General features: G+C 68.5%; 1 protein-coding gene across 3 annotated transcripts in view; it reads right to left on the bottom strand.

The window, feature by feature from the left end:
- Positions 1 to 3520: 3520 nt before the first annotated feature.
- SH3BP2 (SH3 domain binding protein 2) overlaps positions 3521 to 20382 on the bottom strand; it is a 29621-nt gene continuing 12759 nt past the window's right edge. Inside the window, exons 1-13 of one of the 3 annotated variants that reach the window (XM_036018155.1) lie at positions 19554 to 19739; positions 13456 to 13595; positions 12383 to 12485; positions 10654 to 10771; positions 10358 to 10428; positions 9332 to 9426; positions 8913 to 8981; positions 7598 to 8216; positions 6182 to 6305; positions 5886 to 5941; positions 5224 to 5305; positions 4450 to 4509; positions 3521 to 4119 (exon numbers count right to left, since the gene is read on the bottom strand). In XM_036018155.1, coding sequence (XP_035874048.1) covers positions 3982 to 4119; positions 4450 to 4509; positions 5224 to 5305; positions 5886 to 5941; positions 6182 to 6305; positions 7598 to 8216; positions 8913 to 8981; positions 9332 to 9426; positions 10358 to 10428; positions 10654 to 10771; positions 12383 to 12485; positions 13456 to 13595; positions 19554 to 19633 — 1755 coding nt within the window. In that variant the 5' untranslated portion in view covers positions 19634 to 19739 and the 3' untranslated portion in view covers positions 3521 to 3981. Of the gene's footprint in view, positions 4120 to 4449; positions 4510 to 5223; positions 5306 to 5885; positions 5942 to 6181; positions 6306 to 7597; positions 8217 to 8912; positions 8982 to 9331; positions 9427 to 10357; positions 10429 to 10653; positions 10772 to 12382; positions 12486 to 13455; positions 13596 to 15428; positions 15597 to 19553; positions 19740 to 20382 lie in introns of those variants that run through there. The other 2 variants (XM_036018148.1, XM_036018161.1) reach the window with 2 other exon arrangements.

Genomic DNA, 20382 nt, shown 5'->3' with positions numbered 1-20382 from the left:
CAGCCCAGGCCTGTGCCCTGACCGGGAACCGAACCCACAACCTTTGAGTTAGGCCCTGTGCTCAACCTGCTGGGTCACACCAGCCGGGGCTAAAGATTGGTTCAACAAATTTGTAAAGACCAAATCAGAGTTCTAAAGGTGAAGACGACAGCGGAGGGGGCGAACAGCAGATGAGGACGCATCAGAGGAAAAAGTGAACTAGAAGCTGTGGAGAAGAAACGAAGCAAAGCGGGAGAGGACGGGGCCTGGGAGAGAGTGGGCAGAGCGCCAGCGAGCCGGCGGACAGCTCCAGGGGGCCAAACTCGGGTGTGATCGGAGTCCCCGAACAGGAAGGTGGGGTTGGGAGGGAGATACACTGTTCGAAGACACAACAGCTGAAGTTGGTTTTGGTTTTTTCCCCCAAGTTTGGTAAAAACTATGAAACCACAGATCCAAGTAACTCAAGAAGTCACTCTGGCTTGCTCCTGGGCCCCGGTACAAATGGGATGTTTCTACCGGACGTCAAAAGTGACCGAGGCCAGAACGGCCATCGCTTGGCCTGGGGGACGGCCAAGACACGAAGTTGGGGAGATGCAACAAAATCTGGATGTGGTGGACCCAGGACCAGGTTTGCACAGGTGCAGAGGCAGGCGGTCCAGCCCCCACGTCATCCCCTGCCACCGTCACGAGCATCTGCACCTCAGCGCCTGTGTTCTCAGGGACTCCCCGTGCCAAGCGGTCCCTTGCACGCCCACCAGGCAGGCTTTCCGGGCAGAGGGACAGGGCCTGAAGGCACATGGACGAAGCCGGATGTGTGTGTGGGAGCTGCCCTGGGAGGACTCACTGCTGCTGGGTCACAGCCAGAGACGGGCTGTGGCCTTCCCCTCGCAGCCCCTCCTCTGGAGACGCAGCTCTGTTCAAGTGCCAGCTTCACCCCTTGTTCCTCGTGTGGCTTGGATCCTCCAGGTCTCCCCTCCAGAGACCAGTCCCAGAGGGCGCTGGGCAAGAAGCCCCTTGGACCCAGATCCCAGTCTTTTCGACCCACTGGCCTGGTCGGAGCCACCCATCCCACCTGGGGGCCAGGAAGCTCCTCCTTGGACCAGCAGGGGGCGTCCATGCAACGTGACCCAGAGTAGGGGTAGGGTCAGGGAGCAACTACAGACTTCTTTTGTGAGGCCTCTTCTGGTTCTAAAAACATCTTTTTTTTTTTTTTTTTTTAACTTTTCTTTTTAATTTATTATTTATTTTTATAGAGGGGAAGGGAGGGAGAAAGAGAGAGAGAGAGAAACAATGTGTGGTTGCCTGTCGCATGGCCCCCACGGGGGACCTGGCCTGCAACCCAGGCATGTGCCCTGACTGGGAATCGAACCTGCGACTCTTTGGTTCGCAGTCCGCACTAAATCCACTGAGCTACGCCAGCCAGGGCAAAACATCTCTTTATAATAATAAAATAATAATAAATCTAACAACGGGGGTATCGAGTTTCACTGCATGATTTCTGACCAACCGCGGGAGAAGGAAAATCCTGTCTGTCTGGGGCTGGGAGAAGCTTCCCACAGCGTCTGGGGCTGTCTTCCCAAGCCCAGGAATGGACGGCATCTCTGAGCACGCGGTGATCTGGGCCAGCCCGGGACTTCTCTCTGAGCCTGCTTCCCTGTCTGTGAGAACCAGGAGCGGGTAGACCCGAGGGCAGGCCCCGGGCCTTCTGTTGGCTTACCCCAAGGTGGAGGCAAGTCAGTTTGGCTCTGCCCACGGGGCTGGGGCCCCTCGGCTGGGTGGGAACACGTTCGCTCAGGACCCCGGGAGACAGACTAACCAGACACCAGACAGGAACTGCCAGAGGCCACGAGGGTGGCGGGGAGCCGGGCAGGAGCCAGGTCTGGGCTCCGAGTACGGCAGGAGGCCACGTGGCAGTAAGTGGCAGAGCCAGGACTTGAAGCCAGGCCGTGGCCTCAGCTTCCCACCTGTGAAATGGAACTAACAGCAGTGGCTTATCCAAGCAAAGTATCTCACGTAGCCGGCTCCGCGCCTTGGGCAGTAAGTGCTTACTGAGTGAGTGGCACACACCCTCCCACCCTCAATGAGGAATAGAACATCCACAGGGGGTCTCCGGAGGCAGTGGGGCCCCTCTGGCCCCCACTTCATGCTGGAGGACCATGCCTGGTACCTCATCCACCCCCCCCAACGCACACACTCTTTCAACCGAGGCCCAGGGGCAGGTCACACAGAGGTAGGCCCAGGGCCCGGGCGGAGGGGGGCATGCCAGGCCCTGGGGTGGGCCTTGGGCAGCCACAGGCCTCAGCAGCACCTATCACGTGGCTCGGGGCCCCAGAACCACTGAACCTTCCAGCTCAGGTGTCTTCAAGTACGCTTCACACGCTCAGCGGCCTGCAAAGGGGCCGCGCGTCAGCCGAAAGCCTCAGCGTCCCACGTCTGCCTCACCACCAGTGCGGAGGGCTCCGGGCACCGGGTGGAAACTGCCTCTCTGATCCCTGTCCCCGGTTTAAAAAGGAAGGCTGCAGCCTCGGTGTGGAGCAGCGTGCCGCCCCGGGTCCCCGGAGCCAACGCAGGGCAGGGGGCTGGCGGGTTTCCAGACGCCGCGCAGGACTCGGGAAGCCCCCTGCGCCCCAGACTCCGGGGCGACCGCATCGGCCCGGCCCGGGCAGGCTGTAGAGGATACGTCTGCAGACAGTGCCGCCCTGGCTTCCCGGAAGCAGATGGCCGTCGTCCCCACTGCGGCCCTCGGCCTCCCAGGGACGCCGCCTCCCACGCCAGCAGACCGCTGCCGGGCTCCATCCCCTCCCCTTCTCCAGCAAACCGCCCCAGCCCACCCCCGAACATGCCTTCTCCCGGTGGAATGGGTTTGGGCGTTACACAGCAAATACCTTTTCCCGACACAAGTGCCGGGAGGGTTAGATGCCCCTGGCGTCCCCGCCAGCCTGACCCCCAGCCGAGGCTGTGTCACACACAAACGACCCATTCAGCCCAGATGGCCGTGCCAGGGAGAGAAGCCGGCGGGACTCCACGGCAGGAAGTGAGCGATGGATTGGGGGGCTGGGCCTGTGCTGTGTGGGTGCCGCCGTCCCCGCCTACCCTGGGCCTACTCAGGGCCCCCTCTTCCTGCCCCTGTCCGTACTGGTCACTTCCTGGAGCCACCAGCGGGACTCCAAGCCCCGAGCGCCACACCTGCAGCCCCTCGGTCTCCCCGGAACCAACCGCTGGTCCATGCAGCGCGTGACCCAACTGTGCGTGCAGGGGGAGCTCTTCGCTCTGCCGCCCCGCGCCCTGGTCCTGACCCCCCGCCATGGAACCTGCCGCTTCCGAGCGTGGGCTCTGCGCCCGGGCTGCCTGGGTGCGCCTCCCGTTCCGTCACCAGCTGTGCGCCCGCGGCGCGTCACTGAGCCAGCTCCACCCTGCACGGTGGGGGGCCGCTTCTCAGGGTCCCGTGGGCTGAGCTGCTGCGGTCTCCACTCGGACATCAGTGCAGACACGCAGCAAGGCCGGCCACCCCTCCTTCCCGATAAAGCCCAGCCACCGAGGCAAAGGTCGTCTGTGCTTTATTGTGCAGCAAAGGCCCCTCTTGGAGCCTGAGTCTTAGCGTTCCTGGGGGTCCTGGGGACAACCCTGCCCCAACCGCGGATGCCCCAGCCCTCCCTGCCCGGCCCCCAGCCCCGAGCAGGGTGGGGCCCAGAATTCCTGTCCGTGAAGCCCAGGCCAGCTCCGTCGAGAGAGAGGCCCTGGGCGGCTAGGTTTCACCTGGAGGTGAAACAGAGGGGGGGGGCGGGGCAGGATACCAGAGAGCCCCTGCCCTCGGCAGCCTGAGGCCCAGCCCAGCCCCTAGGACCCAGCCTGCTGGGTGGGGCCTGGCCCAGCCCAGCCTGGCAGTCCGGTGTTCCGTCTGGGAGGCCTCGGGTCGGAGCTCCTCCTGCCCTGCGGGCCCGGCTCCTCTGCGCAGCCTGAGATGGTAGCCTTGGGGTCACCTCTGCCCACAGTGCGTCCGCGTCACCTGGGCCCCGAGTAGCCGTAGGGGTGCTGCAGCAGCAGGCTCTGGTGGCTGGGCAGCGGGTGGGTGTGGTAGTGCTCCACCAGGCTGCCAACGCTCACAAACAGGACCTCGCCCTCCAGGTAGAATTTAGAGTCCTGCGGGGAGGGGGCACAAGGTCAGGGGCAGGGGGCCAGCCTCCCCTCCCTGCATAGCGGGGTGGACAGGCCCGCTCCCGCGGCCCCGAGCTCCCCGCTCACTCCCCGCTCCGCCCCAGGGGCGCGGGCCGGTCTGTGGGTCAGTCCAGGGTCCCGAGCTGATCGCCCCACCCCCTCTTGGCAAGGAAGGGGAGGCGGAGGCAGTGAGGGAGGGACAGTACCCAGAGATGCCAGCCTCAGCCCATCCGCCGCCTGCACACTGAGGAGACCGTCTTGCCCTCACGCCGGGTCCCCTCCCTCCCAGGTCCTCAGCAGGGCCAGCCTGCTCACCTTCTCAAAGATGCGGTAGTTCCTCGCTTTGTTGGAGCTTTCGTCCCACACGACCAAAACCTGCAGGGAGAACCGTGGGCAGCGGTGGGCGCAGGCTAGCCACAGCTCTGGCCCTGACGGGGTCAGGCTCCGGGGCCCAGGGGGTGAGCAGCACCACGGCTGGGCCCTGTGGCCCTCAGGGGTGGCACAGGGAAGGGCCGCCCTGCACAGACAGCAGGGTGCGGGAGGGCAGCCCTTTGCTCCAGGGCTGTGGCCTCAGATGGTCTCTAGCGAGACTTGAATGACAGTAGCAGGGGCCTGGCCCACCCTGGGACCACCGAGGATGCACAGGGGACAGGGAGGCTCAGTGGGGTTACGTGGCCACCCTTGGAGGGGCAGAGGCGGAGCGAGAAGATGACCTGCCATTCCCACTGCCCCAGCAGCCTCCCCTTCCATGTGGGGGGCCCCCACCCACATCAGAGGCCGGGGCCCCAGCCCTGCCTTCCCGTCTCCTGCCAGTGCTGGGCGGCGGCCACCAACACCCCGTCCACAGTGGCGTTTAGTTCCTGAGGATAGACGGGGAGGGGGGCTGCGAGGCAGAGACCCCAAGGACGACACTCAGTGGAGGGAGATGACAAACAGCAGGCTGCATGGGAAGCTGACCTACACGCTGCAAAGGCCTGTGCTCGCCTGCAGGCCGGGTGCGTGGAAGGCCAGCAGACGCCAGCACAGGGCAGCCGTCCCAGGGCCTCTGCTTGGCAGGGCGGCTGCCAGGGCACCCTCCCCGGCACCTACCTTCCCCGACTTGGTGGATGAGTTGCGGATGCAGTAGAGTCCGTCCTGCGGCTCCCCCCGGGGGCTCGTGGTTTTGAACAGCCTACAAAAGTCAGCAGGCGAAGCATCCTCAGGGAGGTCTCGCGGGGACCCTCCAGCCCCAGGCCCCAGCGTGGCTTTTGTCCTCTCGCTGTCCCGCAGCTCAGCTGCCGAGGGCGGTGGGTGCCGAGGGCAGTGGGTGCTGGGAGGGCCAGCCCACACAGAGCTCTGGGCCACAGGGTGACGGCCAGCAAGGGGCCTGAGCTGATGGCATCTGTTGTCCTAGCTGCACTTGACCGTGTACTTGTGCCAGCAACGACCCAGCACCAAGGTGAGCGGGGAACAGAAACACAGACAGAACCCTGGCTGGTGTGGTCCGGTGGACTGAGTGCTGGACTGCGAACCAAAAGGTCGCGGGTTCGATTCCCAGTCAGGGCACAGGCCTGGGTTGCAGGCCAGGTTCCCCAGTAGGGGGCGTGCGAGAGACAACCACACATGGATGTTTCTCTCCCTCTCTTTTTCCCTCCCTTCCCCTCTCTCTAAAAATAAATAAAATCTTTAAAAAAAAAAACCCCAGCAGCAATGACAGGGAACCTCATGTCCACAAAAACAAGGCCTCGGAGAAGGAAGGGCTCCCGACTGACCTCTCCACCTCGTAGGACTCTGTGGTGTTGACGAAGACCGAGCTGGGCAGCGGCACCTGGGGAGGGGTCGCGGAGGTCAGCGGGAGGTCTCCACGGTGCGCGAGGCCAGCGCCCCTCCCCCTCCCCCAGCTGGCTGCTGGCCTGCCCCAGGCTGTGCAGGGCTCCGTCCCCTCAACTCCAGGGACCCGGGGGCTCCTGGCTTGAGATGGCCCGAGCGCGGAGCCCCCTGGCCGGCAGCCCCCGCCACCACCGCCGCCCACCCGAGGCCGCGACTGGGGCGCTCCACTCCGCCTTGCCTTCTCGTAGTCCTCGTCGGAGTCCTTGCCTCCAGAGTCCGCCTGCGGGGCGTCGTCCTGGGAGGGCAGACGGGTCTTCTCAAAGGAGAAGCTCCTGAAACTCTGTCCGTCGGGGGGAGAGCGCCTGGGGAGGGAGCAAGAAAAAGGTCACGCTCCGCCGTCACAGTGGGTGGTGCCCCTCCACACCGGCCATGCACCCCCAGTGACCGCGCCAAGCTCAGCCTCGGAGCGATGGGGTCTGGCTGCCCGTGCTGGCCACCCTGAGGTGGCCAGGGAGCACCTGGGGCCGGGAAGCCTGAGCTGGGCCAGGGCTGGCAATGGCCCCGGCGGCGGGGAGGGTGGGGGTGCTGGGGGCCTGCGCGCCGGTGTCGTCACAGCACAGACAAGTGCTCTGGGCGCCGTGGGACGAGGCCAGGCTGGGGGCGCCTCATCCCCTGCTCTGCCACTGCCCCGCTTTGGAGCCCGGCCGAGTCACGCCCCTCCCAGAGCCACAGTGTGGCTGGATGACTGTGGACGGACCGAGTCCTGGGGACACGCCCACACCTGGGGCCACGTGACCACAGGGAGAATGAAAGGAGGCCACACAGGACAGGGTGCTAGGCTGTGGGCGCTGGGCCCCGGCACCCAGGCCTAGGTAGGGGCAAGGTGACCCTGGCCGGACCACCGCGGCCCCTCATGAAACAGGGGCGCCAGCATGGCGAGGGGTCCTCTCGGGCACCTCCCACAGGCGTCAGGGCGAGCAAGAGTCCTGGGGAGGAGGGGGCTGAGTCCGGGAGCCCCGGTCCAGTGCACCCACACGAGGCCCACCCCTGTGGCTTCCAGGACCTTCCCTGCTATGGGTGCAGGCATCTCTGACCACAGGCTGTTAACACAGCAGTCAAGCAGAAAACATTCTGGGGAGGCCTCGGGGGTGAGTCACCGCCCCTCCACGGCCCCCTCCACGGCCCGGCGGCTCCCAGGCGGGAGGGGCACAAAGGCAGCTTTGACGGCTGCCGGGCCAGCGGCTTACCCAGAGCCCCAGGCAGGGTCCGAAGGCTCCCTTCCCCACAAGGCCTCTCTCGGGGCCAGGCCAGCCCTGCAGGCCCTCCCCTGACCCCAAAGGCCCTCCCTCAGCCCAGCAGGAGCTCCGGAAGCCCTGTGTCCCCAGAGTCCACCTTGCCACAGCTCCCTGAGGCAGCCACAGACCCAGGCCCACCGCCCCATGGGCAGAGCACCTCCAGGGCAGGGCTGGACGCCCTGTGGGCCCCTGGTCAGGTGCAGAACTGGCCGCTCGGCCCCGGCAGAGCCTTCTGCCCCGTCAGTGCAGGGCTGGCGGCCCCCACCGTGGGCCAAGCGCTGGGGGCAGGGAGGCCGGGAGGCCGGGGAGAGCTGGCCGGGTTGGGAGGGGTCCCGGGGCACCAGCGCCTGCAGACTCACTGGAGGTGAGGGTGGAGCGGCTTCTCCAGCCTGGGCAGGGCCAGGGGCCGGACCGCGGCCTCTGGCACGGGCAGCTTCAGCGCAGGCGGCCTGGGGGCCACGGGGGGCACGAAGAGTCCGGGCTTGGCCGCCTCCCGCAGGGGGGCCTCCTCGGCCACCATCAGGAACTTGGGCTTGTTGGCTGGCACGGGCGGGGCCTCCGGCGTGGGCGGCCCCCGGGGAGACAGGTGGAAGGACTTGAGCTTGTCACAGTTCCTGGAGGCGGCCCCCGGGCTGGGGACGCGGGGCTCCGGGCCAGGGCTGCTGCTCTCGGGGAAGCAGGGGGGCTTCCGAGGGTTGGGCAGGTGGGGCAGGCTGCTCACGGGGGGGTCGCTCATCCTCCTGGGGGCAGCGGGCACCCTGAGGCCGGGCTCTGCCCGCCTCGGGCCCAGCAGGTCCCTCTTGGAGTCCTCGGGAGCCAGGCCGGCATCCGGGAGGCCGCGCTTGGGCGGCGGCGGGGGTGGCACCAGAGGGCCCGGGCCCCGGGAGGTGAAGGAGTGGGCCCGGGGCATCTCGAAGGCCGGCTTCCTGGCCACGGGCACGGGAGGCGGGGGGTAGGCCGGCGGGTGCGTCAGGGTGTCTGGGGAATGAAAAGGCCCTGCCAGTGAGCAGGCGTCGCCGGGGGGAGGCCGGCCCAGCACCACCCCTGCTCCCGACAGAGGGCCGGGGTGGAGTGGACAGGAGCCCCCTCGGAGCCCCCACCCTCGGCATTCCTGGGCTGCCTTCCTCCCGAGCTACGGGGCCCGTCCAGCCCTCCGGCACTCGGCAGCCTGAGCAAGCTTCCCACGTCCCCAGGGATAACGGAATCGTCAGCAGGGGGGAGCCCAGGCCGGGGGCGGAGCCTGCGGGAGGGTGGGCCACGGGAGACGGGGCCACGGGAGACGGGGCAGGCAGTGGGAGCAGGAGGAGAGACACGGAGACAGACGCCAGGACCGAGGCGCAGCCCCGTGCCGCCCGGTGACACGCGTGTGCGGTTCCTGGCCCGTGACTGGGTCGGCCGCTACGCTGTGCGCTATTGGAGGTGGGGGCGGGAGTCGGGGGCGCAGCGACAGGCCTACAGAGCTCCAGAGAGCTGTCAGTCATAGGGGGTGGACCCTGCTCTGGCCCTGCCCACTCCAGCCCAGGGCGAGCCCCAGCGCCCCGGTGCACCCCCAGCCTGGCGAAGCGGGGAGCAGAGCGACCAGTGCTGCCCCTTCTGCTCCGTTCCGCCCGACACGCTGACCCTCGGGGTCAGGAGAGGGACCCCGAGGCCGCCCAGACCGCTGCCCGGGCCCACCCGCCGGACACCTACCCTCGGGGGAGTCAGGCTCCAGGTAGGAGTCGTCGTCGTCGTCGTGCTCGTAGTCTGTGGGCGACGGGGTCGGGTCAGGGGGGCCCGGCCGCGCCCGCCCGGGGAGGCGCTGAGAGCACCTCTGCGTCAGGGAGGCCAGGGCGGGGGCGGGGCGGGCGGGCTACGGGGGGGTGCCCCAGGGACGGGGCAGGCAGAGCAGCCAGACCTGCCTCCCGTCCTGGGCGGAGGGGCCGCGCGTGCAGAGGGGCGGAGGGGCCGCGCGTGCAGAGGGGCGGAGGGCGCAGCGCGTGCAGAGGGGCGGAGGGGCCGCGCGTGCAGAGGGGCGGAGGGGCCGCGTGTGCAGAGGGGTGGAGGGCGCCGCGCGTGCAGAGGGGCGGAGGGCGCAGCGCCGAGACGCGCTTCACCTTCGCTGTCCGTGGGGTACTGAGAGACGCTGATGTCCACCGGCCGCTCCACGGCGCCGTAGAAGCTGTCCGAGTCCGAGCTGGAGTCGCTGAGGCTGGCGGGGAGGGGCGGGCGGGCGCGGCAGTGAGCTCGGGGCAGGGGTCCCCCTGCGCTCACCCATCTGGACACACTGGCACACGCAGACACGGACAAACACAGGCACGCACACGCTCAGACACACGGACGTGGACGTACACACAGATAAACACCAGGGCGCACACGGACCTGGATGCACAGACACGTACAGACGGGGCCACGCAGATATGCTCTGTATGGGGTTACACGGGCCGACAGGGGAACAGGAAGCTGCAGTCTGTCCGTCCCCCCCCCTGCTCCGTGGTTCTTGCCACAAGCATGGCCCCCAACTGGTCAGATGCTGCCAGGCCTCAGGGTCCCAGTGCCCACCCGCTCCTTCCTTGGGGGCGTGCTCAGCCACCTCCAGGCCGAGCCTACGGAGGGACACCAGCTGGGCCCGAGGGCCAGCAGCTCCGAGCGCAGCAGGGACCCGCAGGGCGGCCTTTCTCGGGCCAGGCCTTGCACGGCCTCAGCCTCCTCGTCAATGAGAGGACACTGTTTCTGGGCCACCCGGAGGGCTCCTGCTGCTGGCTGGGCCACTCCCGGCAAGGCCACCGGGACCCGGAGGGACTCGCCCTGGCCTCACTCCTGAGCCAGCCAGGGTGGACAAGGGGTGGGGACACCCAAAGCCCTGAGCTGCTGCAAATGCTGGGCCTCCTGGGTGGGCAGGTGAGAGCACGGGACCCCTCAATAGGAACTACCAACGGGGGGCACACACACACGGGCACGTACGCCCAGGCTTACACACTCGGGTGCACGCACACCCAGGATCAGCCCAGGGGACGCACACGGAGCCCCCAGGAGAACCTCCGAGGAGGGGCCTCTGAGCCGAGCTCCTGGAGGTGGGGGCCAGGGCCGAGCCCAGGGCCCTGGCAACGCCCGCCCGCCCGCCGACACAGCCCCAGGCCCACCTGGTGTCCAGAGGCGCCTCCTTTTTCTCGTGGAAGTGGCCGATCTCCCTGCGCAGCAAGGCCATCCAGCTCTGTAAGTCAGCCACGGCCAAGGTCAGCACGGTGCGGCCGGGGGCTGCAGTGCCTGCCAAGGTCGGGACGGCCGGCCCGTGGCCCCCTCGGGGCTGCAGCCCCCCTCAGTCCATTCCGGGCCCCTCCCGGGAGCACGTTCTGAGACTCTGGGCGTGAGGGCAGGTCACTGAGGGGCAGGCTGCCCCCCCCCCCCCCCCCCCCCGCCCCCGGCCCCCAGGCACCACCTTGCGCTCGTCCTCAGAGGAGGCCGAGAAGAACCACGTGCGGTGCTTCTTGCTGATGTGGATGATCTTGAAGGGGAAGACGTTGCTGGACGTCGTCTCCTCGGCCGCCCGCATCACCCTGAGGGCACAGACCCCGGGGTCACCGTGGGTCCACGCCCACGGGGGCCGCCCCGCCCCTGGACAGCACCCAGCACCAGGCTCCGGGGGACACGGGCAGGTCTGGACGGCCGGGCGGAGGCCCAGAGGCTGCCGGCGGAGGGGAGCGCTGGTCCTGGGGATGGGGGGGGCGGCGGGCGGCTGGGGCCCTGGCCGGCGTCCCGGGAGCAGCAGCCATGAGGCTCCGAGACGAGGACACTCCCCCCTCGCTGCCCAGGACCGGTCACCACCTCCCGCCTCGGCCCCGCCTGCCCTGCTGTCGTTTCTCTCCTAAGAAACGGGTGTCTCACTTTCCACTTCTCTTTGGAGACGGGGAAAGAGCGGGCAGGGGGAGAGAGAGATGAGAAAAAGAAACATCGATTGGCTGCCTGCCAACTGGGGATGGAACCTGCAACCCAGGCGCGTGCCCTGAGTGGGAATCGAACCCACGACCTTTCTGTGCACTGGCCAGCAGGCCAACCTCTGAGCCACATCCGCCAGCACCCCCTGCCCCCCGCTGTCTTGAGAGCATTTCAAGGAGGTGACTCACTGTGGTCGCTCGCCCAGCCAGGACGCAGGGTTTGCACAGAGATCACAGGGTCTAGCGGGGGTGGGGGGCCCTGCTGGGCCGGGCACCTCGGGCAGGTGTGCCCACGTGGCCTCTGAAAGGGCCTGAGCCAGCAGCCCCTGGGGCAAGACTACACCCCCGAGCGGGCTAAGGGTGCTGAGTTGGGGGAAGGGAAACACCCCTGCACAGGTGACCCCGGGGCAGCCATAGGAGGGCCCCAGAGCCTCCTCCCCCCTCAGCAGTGCCCCAGCCGGCCCGTCCCCGGGCTGGGTGCTGGGGCCAGGCTCCCCCACTGGGCTAGCGGTTAGGGTGGAAGCCAAGGTCGACAATCCCTCCCGGAGAGTCCCAGTCCCACCAGCAACACTGTGGGACCCTGAGTCACCCCCGGGCAGGAGGGACAGGCCCTTCCAGGAAGGCGAGAGGCACAGGCTGACGCCACGGGGCGCAGGGCCCCCGGGCCCCCTCCACCTGCCCTGAGGCCCCCGGAGACGAGGGGTGGGCCGGATGGAGCCGGCAGACGGCCCTGCACAGCAGCGCACCATCCTCACAGGGAGTTCGGGCCCAGTGCTCGCCTGCCCCGGAGCTGGGAGCCCTCGAGGGCAGACTTGGGGCCCCTTGCCTGGGAGGCCCCTGGAGCCAGGGTGGCCTGGGACAGGCCTGGGGCAGGCCGGCCTTGGCCCCTTGGAGGGAGGCTGCAGTGGACAAGGGGCAGGGAGAAGGGATGCAGAAGCCACTGGGCAGTGGGCCGAATAGGGACTCAAAAAGCAGGCTGTCCCCACCCTGGAGGCCTGCTGATAGAGTGCAGGGAGCCCCGGCTCACCCCAGGCCCTGGGGCTAGACCGTCAGCAGGGGCAGGTGCCACCAAGGGGCAGCAGCGAGGCTGGGCATGGCACCCAGGGCAGGGCACCCCAACCGTCTCGGCAGAGTCTGGGTGCCACAAGGGGCAGGTCCGGCCAGAGCCCTGTGGGGGAGCCGGGGCGCAGCTGGCCGTGGGGGCGGGGCAGGCAAAGGCAGGCAGGCGCTCACCGGTTGTAGCCGTTCAGCGAGAAGGCACCCTGCGGGGAGGCGGACGTGCTGGTCTTGAAGTAGTAGATACACCGCTTGTGGATGATGACGAAGCGCAAGGGCCCTGTGGGCAGCGGGGCGAGGGTGGGGGGGAGCTGCGGGGGGCTGCTAGGCAGACCCCACTCCAGGGACCCTCCCCAGAGGCTGTGGGGGCTGGACCAGGCCTCAACCCCCCTGAATGGCTGGGCTAGGAGCTGGGCCAGCATGCTGGCCCCTCCCCAGGAGTTCATTTGACCGCCACAGGGTACGTGCGGACAAGTTCATGGGCATGATGGCCGGCCCCCAGCAGGGGTGGAACCGGCGGGGGGGGGTGGGGCTGGCTATGTGGAGTTACCACGGCCCCCAGTGACGAGGGCTGTGAGGCCGGCTCCAGGAAGGGCCAGAGGCCCAGGGCAGCCCCAGCCACCTTGCTGGGTGCTGGGTGGCGGTGGGTAAGTCCCCTCCACCCTAGGGTGGCACTGCGAGCGGGGGGCACCTAAGCCCGGAGAGCCTGCGGACAAGAGCCACCGGCGTGGAGCCAGCCCCCAGGCTGGGCGTCTCCCTGAGAACCCCGGCTCTCCACCGCCCCGTCCCTGAGCAGCCCCACCCAGGCCAGGGGACAGGTCAGTGGCAGACTCCCTGCCGGACGACACCAGGCCAGCGGGTGCCCAGAGGCCAGGCAGCACAGGGCAGAGACAGGGCCCCTGAGGCTGCTCGGGTGGACGGACCAGGCCCGACGCTCTCTGACCTCCAGTGTCTGGACAAGGGGGGCCTTGGCTTGGCAGATGGGGCCATTTCCAACCTTGTGACAAACCCCCGACTGAACACCCACCGGCGAAGGCAAGGGCTCAGCTGTGTGCACCGGACGGAGGCCCACCCTAGCTCTACATGGCCCTGGACCCCCTCCTGGATCTGAGGAGGCCCACCGCAGGCCTGCCAGGGACGGCAGCCACCAGGGACAGAAGGAAGACTCGGAAGGGCCCACCATGTCGGGAACGGTAGGCTCAGCTCCGCCCCCACGTCCCCCCATCGCGCCCCCACGGCAGGGGACTCACACTTGAGCAGCTGCAGCTGGGTGCCGCCCTTCTTGTGCAGGTAGCCGGCCTTGGCCACGCCCCCGGGCATGGTGAGCAGGTTCTGGGCGCCGATGGCCTTCATGGGCACGGGCCAGTGCATCTCCTCGGCCGCCATGAAGCTGCGAGAGAAGGGGCACCGTCTCAGCCGGGTGTGGGGGACAGGAGAGGGCTTAGCCGGACGCTGCCGAGACCCCGGGGACAGCACGAGGGTTCCAGGCAGCGAGCGGTGCGAAGGCCCCGGGCTCCTGGGGCCGAGCCCAGGGAGACAGGCTGCCTGGTCCACCTGGTCAGCCCGGTCCATGTGGCCACGTCCCCGACCTCCAGAGACCCTGAGAGCTCGGCGTGTTCCTTCGCTGTCACTGGTTCATTCAGCGCACGCCGCCAAGCTCAGGTCCCACGGGGGCTGGGTCGCAGTGGTGAGTGAACCACTAGCAGTGAGTGAGCTCGGGAAACCGCTGGCCCGGGCAAGTCAGCCGTAGCCCGCAGCCACCCCACGTCCAAGCGCCAGGCGCGCCTGTCATGGGGCCTGCCCCAGACAGGAAATTCAGAGAGGGCTTCCAGGAAGAGGTGACAAGAGTCGCAACCTGAAGGAGAGAGTTAAAGAGGTGCAGGGGCTGGAGCTGGCCCTGGGAACCCTCTTTACCAGCTCTGAGCTTCAGTGGGGAGGGCCATGGCCCCTAGATACGCAAGCCTCCACTCCTGAGGCAACCCTGAGCTGGCTTCTTTTCTTTCTTTCTTTCTTGCCTTCTTTTCCTTTTTTTTTTTTTTTTTTTGAGAGAGAGGGAGAGAGGGTAACATTGATTTGTTGTTCCTCTTATTTTTGCATTTGTTGGCTGAGTCTTGTATATGCTGTTACCGGCGATTGAACCCGCAACCTGGGCACGTTGGGACGCTCTAACCAGCGGCACTACCCGGCCAGGGCCACTCCATCCCTCCCTCAAGGCCTTGAGACCGGGAAGCAGGACAGCAGGCAGCCAGGGGCCCCCAGCTCCTGGGTCAGATGACCTGCCTCGGCCTTCTGGGGGTCCCTGATCCACCGCTGCGGGGGCTGTAAAGTGGCAGGGCCGCGCAGACACAGCGTGGCACGCAGCACACCCGCATCCGCAGTGCCTGCGCACGACTGCCACCTCCCCACCGGCCTGGGGCGTCACCCGGGCAGGGACCACACTGAGCGCCGTCACCCGGGGCAGGCTGCCGGTCTCGGGCCGGCCCAGGCCCACGGGAACTCGGCTTCTCCATCCAGCCTCCTCCTGGGGCCAAGCTGCCGCACACTCCCGGCCTCGCTGCCACCCCTGCTCACCCTTCCAGGCCCAGGTTCCGAGTGCTCTTGTCTGTGCAGGACCTCAATGCCCCGTCACAGTTGGGCTCCCCCCTCCCCCGCCTCTCTGAACAGCACCCCCCAACCCTGCACCGTTATGTCTGGGCCTGCCCCCACCCAACCCCGGCCTGGTCCCTCCAGGGACTCCCCAGAGTGGGAGGAGGTGTGTGGTCCGAGGTAGCGCCCTTAGGGGCGCAGGTAACAGCAGACCCAGAGGCCCAGGCCTGCTGGGACTCCTGCCACTTCCGCCCCATCCCCGAAAACACAAAGAAAAGCACTCTGCTCCGGGAAAAGCAGCACCGTCCATGAACTGTCCACCGCCCGCGGCCCGGGCTGCCCCCGGCCTCTGCCCAGCCTCCGTCCCTCCCGCGGGCCCCGCACACAAAGCCGCCCCTCTGGCCAGGGCTCCCCTGACAGCCCAGGCTGCGGACAAAGCACGGCCCGCACTCCGCGCCGCCCGGCCCGGCCCCAGAGGCACCCGCGCCCACGCTCGCACCCTGGTAGGTGCTGCAGACGGACGGACAGGCAGCCGCGTGCCCCTTCGGGAGCCCCCGACCCACCCGCCGCCCCGGCCGGCCGACGCCCGCCTTTGTTCTCGCAGGAAGCGCTGACCGGGTCCGGGCTCGGTACTCACGGCGGCCACGCGGCGGGCACGGCCAGCTTCCGGGGGTCTGCCCGCCGGCCCTGCGCGCACCGACAGGGCCCTCGGCCGGGCGACCCCGCCGCCTCGCCCCCGGAGCCCGCCTCCAGCCGACCCCAGCCCCGCGGCCGGTGCCCTGCACCAGCCATGCCGCCGCGAACCCCGCCCTCCCCGCGCCCCGCCCCCAGCCCCGCCCCCAGCGCCAGGGGCAGGTGAGGAGCCCCGCCCCCTGTGCGAGCAGGTGAGGAGCCCGGCCCAGGGCCCCGCCCCTCAAGAGTGTGCTCCGGTAGACGCGGATCTCTCACGAACTCTTGCAAAACCAGAACAGGAAGAAACTCTGTCCCTGCGGCCCGCATCACCCTGACGCCCAAGCCGAAGGCACCGCCAGCCGAGAGGGGCGCAGGCCGACGACCCTCCGGACGAGGCAACCAGCTCCCCAGCAAACGCAGGACGGCGAGCCGGCTGTGCTCCTGCCGGTGGGACGCGTCCCGCTCGACCCAATGCGTGCGAAACATTGTGTCCATCCAGTAAAGGACAAAAGCCACGTGACAGTCTCAGGAGGAACAGGCATTTGACGCAACAATCCTTCACGATAACCCCACGCCGCTCTGGGGCGGGGAAGCTGCCTCCCCCTGGAAAGGGGGCGGCGGGGGAAAGGCCGGGGCTCGCGCACGCGCCTTGGTGTGAGGACGGACTCTTCGCCCGAGGCCAGGGGCCAGGCAGGCGTCCCTCTCCCCACTGCCCGCCACTCAGCATGGCCCCGGAGGGCCCAGCCGGGGCAGCTAGGGGAGGAAAAGGAAGGGTGTGCGGATGGGAAAGGAAGGAGGTCAGCTTTGTGGACTAGACGGCCGTACACACAGAACACGCCAAGGAACCCACCGAAAGTGATCAGCACTGACCGGCAGGCCCGCTGCGTGGCAGGGCACAAACCCAGGGTGCAGACAGTGGTCCCGTTCCTGCACTTGAGCAAGGACCAATCCAAACATAAGCCCAGAGTGTGCTCGAGGGTGACCTCTGGGGGCCCTGTGTCCCTCCAAACACTGGCCACAGCAGGCTGTCACTGTCCCCCAACCCTCGCCAGCCCAGGCCTGCCACAGAGGGGCACCCAGGGAGCCCCCGAGGAGGTGTGGAACGCGGACCCTGGCAGGTGGCGGGGACAGCAGGGGGCCGACACGGAGCCCCCACGCCAGCGGACCGAGTTCCCCCCAGTCTGAGAGCAGACCGGACACTTGTGAGGGCGGGAGCAGCTGCTGCCAGGGCAGGCAGAGCCCACACTCCTGGACCCACCCCCGGGGGAGGTCTGGGGGCCAGGCCTGTGAGGGCCCCCACTCCCACCTGGCCGCCGTCCTTCCATGGGCACGACGAGGGCTCCAGGCGGCCACCGGCTGAGCTCGGACGGGCAGGGTGGGTGGTGACAGGGCGAGGCTGTGTGCCACCTTCCCCCCCACCCAGGAATGCCCTCGCTCCAGGGACAGAGGCCAACACCCGCAGTCCCTCTCCGAAGGGCAGGCCACCCAAAAGGAAGCCCATCCTGACACCCCAACAGCGTCTGGCCACCACCATCCTGCCCTGCCCCAGGGGTGAACTGGGTGGGCTGGCACCCGCCCAGAAGCCCAGCGCCCGGCCAGGACAAAGTGGGAAGGGGAAATGGTGGCTGTGGGTGAGGGTGATGCGGGGCCCCGGCAGTCACAGTGACCACACAGCTCTGGGGGACTTCCAGGCTCCTGCTGCCTCCGTGCCCAGGAAAGTTGAGGGGAGTCCCCAAGGGGCACCCTTCCTGGGCACCCTTCCTCCTGGGCCGGCCTGGCCTCCCTGCCTGTTGCTCTCGAAGCCCAGGGTGTCGCCCCAGCCCCCGAGACCTGACAATTAAGGTCCACTGTCCCCAGGGGCCCCCGCAGGCCACCCTGTCAGCTCACCGCTTCTCTAGGGGGAGACACCCCAGCCCCCCAGCCCCCCCGCCCTGGCAAGCTGCTAGAGCTGCCTGCTGAGCCGCCCTGGCTTGGAGCCGTCAGGGACAATGCGGAAGACCCGGGTTCAAATGCCACCAGGCCTGTCCTCCTCTGAGCCTCTGCCTCTTCCCGTTTCAAGGGGGCATCGTGAGGCCGCTCCCCAGGGCGCCCCGCAGCAGCACAGTGACAAGTCTGTCCCCCCCCCCGGGGACCAGGGCTGCCCAGCGAGCCGGCCACAGAGTCAGCACCGGCCCCCCCGCAGTGCTGCGGGGGCTCTGCTCCCTGCAGCTCGGGGGGCTGCCCCGGGCAGGGTGCCGGGGGCCCAGGGGCAGCGTCAGTGGCCACATGGGAGCTGCACGAGCCCCTCCAGCAGGTGTGCGTGTGCTCGGGAGGTGGACACCTTGGCCCACTCGGCCCCTGCTCCTGGGCCCACCCCACACCCCCCCACTCTCAGGGTTGAGACTGGCCAGGTGACCGGAGACCGAGGGGCAGGGTGGGGACAGAGCGGGAAGGCGGGCGGAAGCAGCTCTTTCCCACAGTGGCAGCCCCTTCGGGTTCCGGGAAGTGCAGGCCCCGCCGGCGGTGGGGCCACAGCCCGAGGGGGGGGCTCCAGGCCCACACAGTTCCGCACGTAAGCTGTGGGTCCACCCCGCCGACAGTGGCCAGCTTCACGGCTTCAGTGTGCCACAGAACGCGTGAGAGCTGTGTGTGCACATGTGTGGAAGGGTGTGAGCCTGGCCGTGAGAGCGAAGCGGGCGGGGGGGGGGGGCCTGGGGGGCTGGGAACCTGGGGGGCAGCTGCAGGCACGGCCCTGGCCGGGGCCAGGGAGCGGGCGGCTCGCGTGACCGCAGCGTCAGAGAGTCCCTGTCCGCGGGGCCAGGCGGGCCGGCGGGTGGGAGCCACAGGGTGAGGGAGCGCTCACACACACACTCTCACACACCCACACGCACGCATGTACTTGTCCACACACATGCACTTGTGCCCTCATTTAACCATGCACGCGCACACACCTCATTCTCATGCTCACTTGCACGCATCCGGACACACACAGCCCCCAGGGGCGGCCAGGAGTCTCGGTGGAGGCCCCGTGCCCTGGGCAAAAGCGTGAGTCCTGGTCAGAGCCATGGCCACCACCCCTGCCCTGCGCCGCCCAGGGCCAAGGCCAGCCTGACAGCCCGCCACGCTCGCAGGCCCAAGGCCCCACTCCTGACTGACAGGCCAGGACGCCCGGCCCGAGAGGCTCAGGCACAGGGAGGCGGGGGGGGGGGGGGGACGGGGGGGGGGAGAAGGGGTGGGCACTTCTTGTCATTACCCCCGGGGCCCCCGACGTGTGAACCAGCGTCACCCCCGCGTCACTGATGAAGACACCAGAGAAGCTGAGTAACTCGCCCAAAGCCACTCAGCTGGTAATAGTGGGGTGCCCCCCCACATCTTCCCGCACAGCCACACACCCCCTGCCTGGCGGCGGGGCGGGGGGCACAGGGCAGACGGATGACAGCTGCTGGGAGGGGCCCCCGCGCCTCCCACCCGGCTCACTTGCTCTTGACTTTCGGTTTCCCCCAGTTCTTCCTCTTCCCAGAACCCTTCTCCATAAAAGAATCAAAACCAAACAGCTTCCATGGAGGCAGGCGACCCGCCGTGCCGGAGGGAGGGCAGCGGCCGGGCTTCGAGGGCAGAGCCCAGGCCCGCGGGGGCCCCACACCCGAGCACTGCGCCAGGCGGGGGGGGGGGGCCCGGGGATCCCCCAGCACCGCTGGACCCTCGGTGCCTGGACAGGCACACACACTGGTCCACACTACAGGCACACTCACACACCCACAGTCACACACCCACAGGCACACTGACACACCCTGCACACTCACACACTCCTTCATGCTCACACCCACACTCACACTCAGTCTCACTCAGGGTCACAGTCTCTCACCACGCTCGAACACACAGTGTGTGTGCACACAGATCCCAAACGCCAAGGCCACCCCAGCACGGTGTGCCGTGGGCAGACTCGGCCCAACCTGGGTCCCCACCCAGCAGGCTGCCGGGCCTCCCTGCCAGCTGCCGGCTGAGTGCCCGGGGCCAGGGCCCCGGGCCCCTCACGGGCCTCCCCAAGTGGTCCTGTAGGTGCCGGCCCACACTGCCTCCCGAGGGCCGGTCCCGGGGCCGCCCCACTGACCTGATGGCGCTGACCCAGCACATGGCTCTCCTGCCTGGCGACGGGTGGGGGACCAGTGTCCTGGGGCCCAGAGAGGCCATGTGGCTCAGGGGCCACGGCGCAGAACCTCGGCCCGCATCTCCCAGGCTGGTGAGGGCCGCTGCCCCCGGCGCTGCCCGAAGTGCCGCCCAGCTGGCTGCGCCCACGGCTCCCTCCTGCCGGCAGCCACCTGCTGCATCTGGGGCCCGCGGCCAGCAGGGCTCCGCACCACCCCCCGCCGCCTCACTTCCTGTTGCCGGCCGGCCCCGAGCGGCGGCACTTCCTGCCTCCCGCCCGGCGAGCCCGGGGCCTGTCGGTGTCACTCAGCCCTCGGGGTTCGATGGCCCCTGTGGTCAGAGACCACAGCTCTCCAGGCCCCTGGGGGAGGCCAGCTGCGTCCCCTGGGAGGAAGCTCCCCGCGGGTCCCCAAACAGCCACCTCTGCAGCCCGGGCCTCTCCCCAGCAAACCACCAAAGCCCCACACAGGCCAGGGCCTCGGGCTCGGCCTCCTTGGCCCCGGGGACACCCGGGCCCGCGAAGAAGCCCGCGCTGACACCCCACACGGGGGCTGTGCCCCAGCCCCTGGGCCCTCTGGGTGGCAAGGTGACCCCTCTCTGCCCTCCGACACCGCAGGACCTGGACACTGGTTCCGGGCCAGAGACTGGACGCAGCCTCCGGGTGGGTGGCAGCGGGCCCAGCACCCTCCAGGGGAGGCTGCCCCGCCGGCACTGCGAACGCTGCGCCTGCTGGAGAGCACACGGGGTGGCCCGAGTGACGGGCATGCCCACGGCCCCTGGTCCCGCCCGGGGCT

Source organism: Phyllostomus discolor, chromosome 1 (assembly GCF_004126475.2).
Source record: "Phyllostomus discolor isolate MPI-MPIP mPhyDis1 chromosome 1, mPhyDis1.pri.v3, whole genome shotgun sequence".
Taxonomy (NCBI): domain Eukaryota; kingdom Metazoa; phylum Chordata; class Mammalia; order Chiroptera; family Phyllostomidae; genus Phyllostomus; species Phyllostomus discolor.
The sequence above is the reverse complement of the archived record's forward strand: the minus strand, read 5'-3'. Positions and strand labels throughout refer to the sequence as shown.